We start from the raw sequence: 12,600 nt of genomic DNA on the forward strand, positions 1-12,600 counted from the left end.
GGAACAGAAGGCAACCTCTCCCACCGGGACAGGGCCTCTAGGAAGACACCGGACTAACTTCACCCTTGACCCAGCGGACATCCGCCCCGCTGCTCCCCCACAAGCCCCCCTGCACACCCCAGCCAGAGCAATCAGGCCAGAAAACATATTCAAGGCCCAGTTGCACGACTATCTATTCACACACAGTATGACCCCCCCCCCCCCCCCCCAGGTAGAGAGGATCCTCATCTAATCTCATGGAGATCACAGAGCAAAACAGTAGTCTCTGTACCCAGCACCTGTGACAATTCAGAGTGTCACTGAGACAATGGCATCACAAAGGCAGGGAGAGGCATCCTTGCAGGAGTTGATACAAACCGGGAAGACCTATGCCCCTCCCGCGGACCCCTGCTGATGGAGTCACAGAGCCCTCAAGAAATGAGAGGTGCTCATGCCCATGGGCCCCCAAGGACCAGCAGAGTCAAGACTGCAGCACCCCGACTCTCCCCAGGTGACCCCAACCGCACACAGCCCCCGACTCTCACCAAGTGACCCAAAGAGCAGACGGTCCCCGACTCTCACGGGGTGACCCCAACAGCAGACAGGCCCCAACTCTCCCGAGGTGACCCCAACAGCACACAGCCCCAACTCTCACCAAGTGACCCAAAGAGCAGAGGGTCCCCGACTCTCACGGGTGACCCCAACAGCAGACAGGCCCCGACTCTCACCGGGTGACCCCAACAGCAGACGGTCCCCAACGCTCACCGGGTGACCCCAGCAGCACACAGCCCCCGACTCTCACCAAGTGACCCAAAGAGCAGACAGGCCCCAACTCTCACCGGGTGACCCCAACAGCACACAGCCCCCAACTCTCACCGGGTGACCCCAACAGCAGACAGGCCCCGACTCTCACTGGGTGACCCCAATGGCAGACAGGCCCTGACTCTTACCAAGTGACCCAAAGAGCAGACGGTCCCCAACTCTCATGGGGTGACCCCAGGCCCCGACTTTCACCAAGTGACCCTAACAGCAGACAGCCCCCGACTCTCCCAAGGTGACCCCAACAGCACACAGCCCCAACTCTCACCAAGTGCCCCAAAGAGCAGATGGTCCCCAACTCTCACCAAGTGACCCAAAGAGCATACAGGCCCCAACTCTCACCAGGCGACCCCAACAGCACACTGCCCCCCACTCTCACCAATGACCCAAAAGCAGACAGGCCCCAACTCACACGAAGTGACCCAAAGAGCAGACAGGCCCCAACTCTCACCAGGTGACCCCAACAGCAGATGGTCCCCAACTCTCACCGGGTGACCCCAACAGCAGACAGGCCCTGACTCTCACCAAGTGACCCCAACAGCAGATGGTCCCCAACTCTCACCAAGTGACCCAAAGCAGACAGCCCCCAACTCACCCGAAGTGACCCAAAGAGCACACAGCACCCAACTCTCCCCAAGTGACCCCAACAACAGACAGCCCCCAACTCTCACCAACTGACCCAAAAGCAGACAGCCCCCAACTCTCACCAAGTGACCCAAACATCAGACAACCCCCAACTCTCCCCAGGTGACCCCAACAGCAGACAGCCCCCAACTCTCACCAGGTGACCCCAACAGCACACAGTCCCCCACTCTCACCAAGTGACCCAAACACCGCCAGTACCCTACTCTCACCAGGTGACCCCAAACAGCAGACAGCCCTCAACTCTCACCAGGTGACCCAAAAGCAGAGAGCCCCCGACTCTCACCAAGTGACCCAAAAGCAGACAGGCCCCAACTCTCACCAGGTGACCCCAACAGCACCCAGCCCCCCACTGTCACCAAGTGACCCAATGAGCAGCCAGTCCCCAACTCTCACCGGGTGACCTCAACAGCACACAGTCCCCCAACTCTCCCCAAGGGACCCAAACAGCAGACGGTCCCCAACTCTCACCAAGTGACCCAAAAGCAGACAGGCCCCAACTCTCACGAAGTGACCCAAACAGCAGACAGTCCCCAACTATCTCCAAGTGACCCCAACAGCAGACAGCCCCCAACTCACAAGAAGTGACCCTAAGAGCAGACAGCCCCAACTCTCCCCAGGTGACCCCAACAGCACACAGCTCCCAACTCTCCCCAGGTGACCCAAACACCGCCAGTCCCCTACTCTCACCGGGTGACCCCAAACAGCAGACAGCCCCCAACTATCCCCAAGTGACCCCAACAGCAGACAGCCCCCTACTCACACGAAGTGACCCCAAGAGCAGACAGCCCCAACTCTCCCCAGGTGACCCCAACAGCACACAGCTCCCAACTCTCCCCAGGTGACCCCAACAGCACATAGCTCCCAACTCTCCCCAGGTGACCCCAACAGCACACAGCCCCCCACTCTCACCAAGTGACCCCAACAGCACACAGACCCCAACTCTCCCCAGGTGACCCAAACACCGCCAGTCCCCTACTCTCACCGGGTGACCCCAAACAGCAGAGAGCCCCCAACTATCCCCAAGTGACCCCAACAGCAGACAGCCCCCTACTCACACGAAGTGACCCCAAGAGCAGACAGCCCCAACTCTCCCCAGGTGACCCCAACAGCACACAGCTCCCAAATCTCCCCAGGTGACCCCAACAGCACATAGCTCCCAACTCTCCCCAGGTGACCCCAACAGCACACAGCCCCCCACTCTCACCAAGTGACCCCAACAGCACACAGCCCCCAACTCTCCCCAGGTGACCCAAACACCGCCAGTCCCCTACTCTCACCGGGTGACCCCAAACAGCAGACAGCCCCCAACTCTCACCAAGTGACCCAAAAGCAGACAGGCCCCAACTCTCACCAGGTGACCAAACAGCAGACAGCCCCCAACTCTCACCAAGTGAACCAAAAGCAGACAGGCCCCAACTCTCACCAGGTGACCCCAACAGCAGACAGGCCCCAACTCTCCCCGGGTGACCCCAACAGCACCCAGCCCCCCACTGTCACCAAGTGATCCAATGAGCAGCCAGTCCCCAACTCTCACCGGGTGACCCCAACAGCACACAGTCCCCCAAATCTCCCCAAGGGACCCAAACAGCAGATGGTCCCCAACTCTCACCAAGTGACCCAACAGCACACAGCCTCCAACTCTCCCCAGGTGACCCAAACACCGCCAGACCCCTACTCTCACCGGGTGACCCCAAACAGCAAACAGTCCCCCACTCTCACCAAGTGACCCAAACAGCAGACAGGCCCCAACTCTCACCAGGTGACCAAACAGCAGCCAGGCCCCATGAACATCTCATTAGCCTCTTCACGCAAGCACTGACAAGGGGTTTCCACCACAACCTGGACCAAAGCTGGAGGCCGGACCTCCCGCTCGCTGGCCAGCGGCCGGCACCCGGGCGGGCCACGTGTGAATAAACACACGTTTGCATCCACGCATCGCAAGACGCTCCAGAAACATGCAGCCATCTGTGCCAACTGCCTGTGGGCAAAGTCTAGGACAATTCAAGGAAAAACAATCGTCTTTTCAAACATGTTGCTGCAACAACCAGGCACTCAAAAAAAAAAACCAAAGACCAAAAAAAAAACCCCAGAAACTTATGTAGAGCAACACATAAAAACTAACTCGAAACGGACCATAAATCTAAGTTAAAGGCAAAATTTGGGGCCTGAGCGGCTCGATGGGTTAAGTGTCCGACTCTTGATCTCGGCTCAGGTGAGACGGGGCCCGAGGCGGGGGCTGGGCTGACAGCGCGGAGCCTGCTTGGGGTGCTCTCTCTCCGCCCCTCCCCTGCTTACATGCACTGTCTCTCAAAATAAATAAACTTTAAAAAATAAAAGAAAAATCTATGAAACTTCTAACAGAAACGGGACAAAATCTTTTTGAGCCGAGTCTCGCAAAGAGTGCTTAGATTACGGTATGCCCATTTCGGGACAAAAAGAAAATAATCGATAAATTGTAGTTCGCAAACATTACAAACTCTTCTGCTTCAAAGACAAGCGTAAAAAGAGAAAGTCACAGGGCTGCAGACTTCGCAAATCCTCAGTCTCTTACGGGAGTAGTATACACACACACAGAGAACACTAACAATAATACAACTCAGAGCCTAATGAAGAGAAAACAGGAAAAAGATTTGAATCAACACGTCAGCAAAGACGTACAACCCAAAACAAAAAGAAAGAAACCAACAAACCGCCTATGGAGAGATGCTCAACACCGTTAGGTTTTAGGAAGCATGTATGAAAACCACGGTGGGGCTCCTGGGGGGGGGGGGGGTCAGTCAGGTAAGTGTCTGACTCTGGATTCCGGCTCAGGTCTTGATCTCAGGATTGTGACTTTAAGCCCCACACTGGGCTCCCAGCTGGGCGCGGAGCCTACTGGAAACAGGACAGGATGAGGAAGCAGTGAGACCCAACGCGCCCACGTTCCAGAAAGCGTGTTAAGAATCCCTGGCGATACCCAGGGCTGCGGAGGAAATGCAGGAACCAGAGCCCTGGGTCCTCCCGTGCGGGATGTAACACGCCGCAACCACTTTGGAAAACAGTCTGGCAGTTTTTTCAAACGTGACGTGTGCCTCTCCCACGAAACCCAGTATTTCCACGTTCGGTACGAACCTGAGAGAAACGAAGGAAAACACGGGTCCGCACAAAACTCGTTTGCAGATGTCCTCGGCAGAGCTCATCGTGACACTGAGCACAGGGGGAGCCACCCGGGGACAGGCCGTGGTACCCCCACACAACACAGCAAGGACACGACAACCGGGCAGGGGACACCGGGGAGCTCGACCGCCCGTGATCTGTGTCCCAGGGCAGCCATTCAGAACATACCTGCGGGAGGACACAGGTGTTGCCGAATCACTGGCTACGCTGGGGAGCGGGCTGGGGGGGGGGGGGTTCTCCGCAGCGGAAGGGAGTTTTGAGGGTCCTAGTGGCGGAGCACCGCCCATTCAAGACCCGGCCCCGGTCGGGCACGGTGGCCCCGCTCCCTCTCCAGCGACTCTGCAGGTGCAGGGAGGGGGCGGGCCCTCAAAAGGTGACAGGCACTCGAGGTCGGCTGCGAGCCGCAGGGGACACTAAGCTGTCCTGATGCACATGCAGGCAGCGTCCCTGGTGGCGGGGGAGAGCCCAGGTACGCGGTCAGACACGCATCCCCGGCCAAGGCATCAGCCTGGGAAGCGACACAGCCATGTAGGTACCTTCCGGGAGCCTCAGGACAGCAGCCCCCACCGCCACGGGACGCCTGGACCCCCTCCTCGCGGAGCCCCTGCACCTGCACTCCCTCCGCATGGACACCCTGCACCCCTCCTCGTGGAACCCCTGCACCCCCCCCTCATGGACCCCTGCACCCCCTCCTCACGGAGCCCCTGCACCCCCCCTCCTCATGGACACCCTGCACTCCCCTCCTCACGGAGCCCCTGCAATCCCCTCCTCATGGACACCATGCACGCCCCTCCTCATGGAGCCCCTGCACACCTCCTCATGGAACCCCTGTACCCCCCTCCTCATGGACCCCTGCGCCCCCCCTTCTCATGGACACCCTGCACCCCTCTCCTCACAGAGCCCCTGCACCCCCCTCCTCACGGACCCCCTGCACCTTATTTCCTGGAAAACATGGATCTTACAAAGGACTCGCATCCAGGTTATATAGCAAGAGCTCTTACAACTCAATCATTAAAAGGTACCCCGATTTTGAAAGCAGGGAAAAGACTGGAAAAGAGGCTTCATGTCGGCGAAAGAGCCGCTGAAAACTCGCTCACCTTCACCGGAAAGCAGAGGTAAGAGCGCAAATGAAACCGCGAGGCACAACACATTGGCCCCAGCGGCTGAAACAAAACGTCTCAGGACTCGCGGTGCCGGCGGGGATGCAGAAGGGCGAGAACCTGCACACACGCTGGCGGACACGAGGACGTGCACGCGCACCGGACCCGCGGCGAGAACCCGCACGCGCAGGGACCGGACGGCTTGCGGAAGCGCTTTTGCGTCTGTCGTGGAGGTGACACGTGCTTCCCACACGAGTCCGCAGGCCCCGTCCACGAGAAGTGAAAACGCGTGTCCACAAAGACCCAGACGCGAACATTCCCGGCAGCGTGACTCACAGCAAAGAGCGGACGCGACCGCGGGACCCGTCGATACGGCATGACGCACAGCCCGTGGCGGACGCACGCTCGGGAGGCCTGCTGCGCAATGAAGAGAGGCGAGCGCCCACACACGCCAAGGACCAGCACGTCCCACGGCCCGTGCTCCGCCAAAGCAGGCGCAGGACGCGAGGTTCTCCAAAGTAGCCACGGGTGGGTGGGTGCTCGTGGCCCGACTCGTGGGAACCTGGCGGACAGAGGGTTCTGTACCTTGACCGTCGTGCCCCGGAAGCCACTGCAACAAGGCTCACTTGTGAATTAATCTCCCTTTCTCTCTCCGCCGTCTCTACTCCTGTACTCGCACGGGTGCCACGGGCTCCAGCCGGGCAATCTGGCGTGACCCTCTTCACGCGCCTGCACTCCACAGCCACCTGTGGGCACCGTGCTCTGTGTCCAGGCCCCGGGGAAGGAGCAGGGAGCAGAAGGATGAAACCAGTGCCTGCTGGAGCTTATAGTCAGCTGGGGAAGACAGGCTAAGAAAATAAACCTGCCAAGCACGTCCGGTCAGATGTCCTCGGGTGGGGTGAGCGATGGGAGTGGGAGGGGGCAGGGACCCCGCACCCAGAACCTCAGAAGGGCGCCTTACTTGGCAATAGGGTCTTTGCAGAGGAGACCAAGTGAAGGATCTGAGGTGGGCTCATCCTGGATGAGGGGGACCCTGAGTCCAACGGCAGGCGTCCTTGTAAGCGACAGAAGAGGGACACACACGCAGAGAAGCCCCGTGACACCGGAGGCAGAGACGGGAGGGACGCGGCCACGAGCCCAGGGGCGCCTGGAGCCCCAGAAGCTGGAAGAGGCAGGAAGGAGCCTCCGGGGGGGGGGGGGGGGGGGTGGTCCTGCCCCGCCTGGGTCTCAGCCTTCTGGTCTCCAGAGCTGGGGGATTCACTCCTGTGGTTCTGAGCTGCTCACTGGTCTCCGTTAGCGCAGCTCCAGGAGCCACCAGCCTGTGGGAAGGAGGGCCTCAGTGACAGCCCAGGAGAGGCCCGCAGGGTGACCAGGGAGCGTGGGTCAGCCAGGGCGAGCCCTGCAGTGCAGGGGTGTGGGGAAAGCAAAGGGGCAGCGTGGGGAGGGTGGGAGCGATGGGTGGGGTGCAGCCGGCACCACGAGAGCCGGCTGGACACACAGGACCCTTCGTTCATACAGACTGAGGGCCCGGCCACGAGCCCAGACGCTGCTGAACCGCTCCCCCAGGTCTCAGATCAGGAGGGGCTTCGCCGGGGGGACGGCATCAGCAGCACAATGCAGACGTGACCGCGAAGGGCACCAGCGCTGGGGCCACTGCTTTCGACCGCCGTTCAGTCTGCATCACCTTCTCCTTGAGGGGCGAGCACAACCTTCGGGGCTGCAGACAAGTGAAGGTCCCTGTGGGGACGGGACACCCGGCGCGTCCACACTTCTCTGAGTCCCGTGGTCCTCGGGCGGCACCGTGGAGGGGAGTGACACCTGCCGGGCCTGCTCCCCGGGAGGACCCGCTCCCAGGTACAACCAGGTCCCAGGCTGGACCTGCCCGTGGGGCCGCGGAGGGAAGTGTCCCGGGCTCCGCGTGCACAGTCCCAAGACCGGCCCGCCTCTCTGCCACCTGAGCCTCACAGGGCTCTTTTTTGTTTTTAAGTTTATTTATTTTGAGAGAGACACAGACAGCGAGTGGCAGAGGAGCAGAGAGAGGAGGAGAGAGAATCCCAAGCAGGCTCCGCCCTGTCCGCGTGAAGCCTCATGTGGGGCTCCAACTCGTGAACCGCGGGATCATGACCTGAGCCGAAACCAAGAGTCCGATGTTTAACCCGCTGAGCCACCTGGGCGCCCCAAACCCCACAGGACTCTTATCCGCTCCCTATTAGCTTTTTAAGAAACAAATTAGGACTCTACTGAGGGCATTTTATGCATGAACGTTTTTCTGAAGTTAATTACCATTTGTGGGGGGAAAAGACTTTTGGGGAAGGAAGGAAGAGTGTGGCACAAACTATGTTTCGCAGGAAGCGCTCTTGATGTTTTAAGAACGTTTTTAAAGCATCAAACATCTGACATGTGGCTGTACGTTTTACAGCCAACACTTTACTCAGCGGCGTCTGCGGCAGGCAGAGGCGTGCCATCAGCGAGCGCGTTGGCACGGCTCCGACTGAAGTCCTCCAGGGGTGAGGAGTGACTCCTTTCTCAGCCGTGTGCGCTGAAAACGCTCCGGGACGTGACGGAGAACTAGGCCGTCATCCGTGCGATGCAGGTGCTCCTCTCAGGACACATCGTTTCCTCTACGAAACGCGAATTAAAGTGGCACAGGGTTACTGGGGGGGCTCCCGGGGGGCTCAGCAGCGGGTGGAGCAACCGACTCTTGCTTCCGGCTCAGGTCACGGTCTCAGGGTCATGGGATCGAGGCCTGTGTCGGCCTCACAGCTCAGCTCTCTCTCCCTCGGCCCCTCTGCCCACTGACGCTCTTCTCTTTCTGAGATAAAAAAAAAAAAAAAACAAAAAAACACTTTAAATAAAATAGGGCTTTAGGAGGTTACTGGGACGCACGCCCCCCGGAGGGGCCGGAGGAGCTCTCAGCCAGTCACTGGGCAAGCTGGGCCCTGCTGCTGTCCTCACTGTGCCGTGTCCTTTTCACGTGGCAGCCGCGCCCACCAGCCCCACAGGATGGGCGGCACCTCGACCTGCGTCTCCTGGGCTTTGTCGCTGGGAGAGGACGTAGGTAAACAAACAGCCCGTTCACGTTACGCTCTGGCTTCCCTTCAAAAGAGCCTCCTCAGACGCAGTTAGGGTTCTGAGCGGCAGAGACGTGCTGGCTGGGATCGCGGGTGACGGACGCACGGGGCCCTTCCTGCTCAGGACCCCGCTCTGCCCACGTAGAGCCGGGAAGACGTGCCCAGTGCCCCTCTCACGTAACACGTCGGCCGAACACACGGAGCCATCTGTGCCTAGCGGGCGTCCCTGGGCGGGTCACGCACACGGCCACCCAGCACTCCGTGCGCGTCGGGGCTGCCGCGTGTCGTTTCCACGGTCCGCGCTCCTCCCGCCCCTCCCTCCCAGCTGCGGAACCCAAGCCACGGGGCTGCAAAGGGCTCGCGGTCAGCCGTCGTGTGTCTGTGCCCGTGGGAAGGGTTTCTCCGCGGTGAGAATCTGTGCCTCAGGGCCCTGAGCACCAGCCCTCCGTGCCATGCCCTGCCCGCCCGCGGCTGGACATCAGGTCTCTGTACCCGCGGCCTGACGCCATGCGCTCATGGGGACTATGGGAAGGGGCCTTACCATCGGGACCCAGTAAAAAGATGGGTCCTCTCGGGTAACTCGTTCTCGAAATTCAGTGGATACGGTCCACAAAATTCCAAATACCCGAAGACGTGTTTAAAGCCAACTTCAAATCCCACACAAGATCGTCACTACTTTCTGAAAATTCCTGGGGAAAAAAGCATTCCGTCCGCTCTCCCTCAAAACCACTCCCTGCGCCCGTCACGGAAACCGCGAACCAGAGGAGGAAACTATTTCCACCGGGCCTCCGCGAGCGGTTTCCCCCCCCCCCCCCCCCCGACCTCTGTGACTCCAGCGTGCGGACCTGCCAGACCCTCCGTGACCCCTCCTGCGCCCAGACTCCCTGCAGGTCCACACACCTGCCAGCGGCTCCCAGCATCCCGACCCGAGGGTCTTGGGCACACCCCGCCCCCACGGCACGCACACGTTTCAGACGCCCGCGCAGCCAGCGGTGGAAGCAAGCACTGCGTCCCGGCCAACCCCTCAGGCGCACAGCCACGGGGGTCCCGGCTCATCCGCAGGCCCTCTGCTGTCAGCCCGCTCAGGCCGCAGGGCAGGACGCTCATCCGGTCGCCCATCTGAACTTCCTTCCTGCAATGCCCCCCCTTCGCCCCTTCCCACTAAATCCAGTGATTTCCCCGAGTCCCCTCGGTTCCTGCAATTTCTCCCAGTGGAGACAACCAAGCTCTCCCTGCTTCGAGCACCCGAGGAACTTAATCCCCACTTGTCTGTGCCTCGTTGGTTGCCCTACAGAAATACGTCCTGTTCACCCAAGTGGCCCTCCTCGGGCAGGGCTGGCCTGCCAATACCTCCAGCCCCAAGAGCGTTCACACAAGGTCACACAGTCACAAAATACAAGAATTCACTTCTGAGTGGTGTTGGGCTTTATGACCGCAACGTACCGAAACACAAAGCAGGCAGTTCACATAGTATGAGCTCACATTCCCGGATGCTGCGAATGCCACTCTGAGGATCTCAGCGATCCCGGGGAAATACGAATGCCATGTTGGGGACCTTAGGTATCCTGGTGACTACGAATGCCACGCCGGGGACCTCAGCAATCCTGGGGACTACGAATGCCACGTCGGGGACCTTAGGTATCCAGGTGACTACAAATGCCACGTCGGGGACCTCAGCAATCCCGGGGACTATGAATGCCACATCAGGGAACTCAGCAACCCCAGGGACTACGAATACCACGTTGGGGACTTCAGCAATCCCGGGGACTCTGAATGCCACATTGGGGACCTCAGCAAACCCAGGGACTACGAATGCCATGTTGGGGACCTAGGCAATCCTGGGGACTACGAATGCCACGCTGGGGACTACAAATGCCATACTGGGGACCTCAGGTACCTCGGTGACTACGAATGCCATGTTGGGGACCTCAGCAATCCCGGGGACTACGAATGCCATGCTGGGGACCTCAGCAATCCCGGTGACTACGAATGCCATGTTGGGGACGGATAAGACTGTCCCCACTAGAGTAAGCTTTCTGAGCTCTGGCCCTTGTCACACATCCCACTGCTTCAGAAAACGAGCAATTCGGGCAAAATGCTCTAGAGCCCTGAGGCCGTGCAGTTCAGGGGGGCAGGGAACTGGGCCAGAGCTCAAGGGATGGTGGGGGGGGGGGCTGCAGGTGCAGAGATAAGCCACGCGGTCTCTAGCTCTGCCTTGGGGACTGCTTCCCGTGTCCTTGGAGACGGACTTTCTGGGAAGCGTCCTAGATCCCTTAGAACAGCTCAGAAAGCCAGCAGTAATTTAGGGCCAGGCGGGTCTTTGCAGGGCCGTATAGCTCGCCATGTCCGTTCGTGCGTGGGAAACCAGTGACTCAGCGGTACTCTGATAGCCTGCGTGGTGGACAGGACGCTAGGTCCAATGGAAACGTTTAGAACGTCACCTACAAGTTCCTCTGGAACGTTCTGAACACTGGAGGCTTTAGGACTACCGTAGGTACATTTTGCGCACCCAACCACACCTTTTTGTGTCACACCTGGGGACGTTTTATTACTCTACGCGGACGCAGTATTAAATGCTAGGAATCAACAGTCTTGTACACCTCTGACCGACTCTAACTATTGCAGACGATTTAAGGGCAGAAGTAGACAAGTGAGGGATGAAACCTCTAAGATTCTTACTGAAGCGGGGGATAAACTGCCGAGAAGCGGATGCCTAAAACCAAAAGTCGAAGAAATTGGACACAAACTTCAAAATTCCGACCAACCTGGGACTCGGGCAATGATAAAATTTTTCAGCTGTGGGGCTTCCTTCACGGGGAAAAAAAACCAGCCTAAATACGAAAGTTTTCACGGCCGACGTTCTCCCACCGGCCGCCTCCACCACCACCGAGCCACACGTGGACATGCGACCCAAGTTACCTTCGTAGCTGTTAGCAGAAGCAAGAGTCACTTACTACTCTGGTCCCTGCGGATCTACGAGGAGGCCCTCGAACGTGTGGCCCACTCCTGGGGCTAGTGGCGGCTCCCAGCGGGAGCGCGGCGGACGCGGGGGCCGGGCTGGGCGCCCCCAGGCTATCGAACACACCGGGCTTGCAGGCGGGGGCTGCCGCTGCCAACAGGGGCCCGGGCTGCCCCGCGTCCCCGGCGCCCATCTCGGTCCTCCCGGGCGTCTTGATCCTTTGCAAGCAGTCCTGCAGCATCGTCTGCGTGCTGGACTCGCTGAGCCAGCACAGGAACAGCTCGTCCACCTTCATTTTCAGGACGGGCTGCAGGACTTTGCCGGGCGGCATCTCCGAGACTCGGACGCTCCTTCCCCAGGAGCCCCCTCCACCGTGTGCACCCCCGCCCGACGCCAGGAACCGGGGTCTGGCCTGAATGCACCTCGGCGGGGCAGATGAAGGCCGCCGGTGGGGGGTTGCGGGCCTAGGGTCCGGGTCCGGGCAGGTGGGGTAGCAGGCCGGAAGCCCAGGGAGGCGGGGTTCGCAGGCCTGAAGCCCAGGGAGGCAGGGCTCGCAGCGGAGCCCGGGGTCTGGGGAGGCGGGGTTCGCAGGCCCGGAGCCCGGGTTCAAGGGGAGGCGGGGTTCGCAGGCCCGGAGCCCGGGTTCAAGGGGAGGCGGGGTTCGCAGGCCCGGAGCCCGGGTTCAAGGGGAGGCGGGGTTCGCAACTGAGCCCGGGTTCCCGGGGAGGCGGGGTTCGCAGGCCCCGAGCCCGCTTCCCGGGGAGGCGGGGTTCGCAACTGAGGCCGGGTTCCCGGGGAGGCGGGGTTCGCAGGCCCGGAGCCCGGGGTCCGGGGACGCTGGTGAGGGCAGTGCCGGGGTTCCGGCCTGAGG

General features: G+C 60.3%; 1 protein-coding gene across 4 annotated transcripts in view; it reads right to left on the bottom strand.

Moving 5' to 3' along the window:
• PPP2R3B (protein phosphatase 2 regulatory subunit B''beta) overlaps window positions 1-12,594 on the bottom strand; it is a 52,518-nt gene extending 39,924 nt beyond the window's left edge. For 2 of the 4 annotated variants that reach the window (XM_027052884.2, XM_027052881.2), the window contains exon 1: window positions 11,725-12,353. In XM_027052884.2, the coding sequence (XP_026908685.1) occupies window positions 11,725-12,060 (336 nt within the window). In that variant the 5' untranslated portion in view covers window positions 12,061-12,353. Of the gene's footprint in view, window positions 1-5,696; window positions 5,829-11,724; window positions 12,354-12,383 lie in introns of those variants that run through there. The other 2 variants (XM_053201986.1, XM_053201987.1) reach the window with 2 other exon arrangements.
• Between the last annotated feature and the right edge of the window lie 6 nt (window positions 12,595-12,600).

This window comes from Acinonyx jubatus, chromosome X, assembly GCF_027475565.1.
Source record: "Acinonyx jubatus isolate Ajub_Pintada_27869175 chromosome X, VMU_Ajub_asm_v1.0, whole genome shotgun sequence".
Taxonomy (NCBI): Eukaryota; Metazoa; Chordata; class Mammalia; order Carnivora; family Felidae; genus Acinonyx; species Acinonyx jubatus.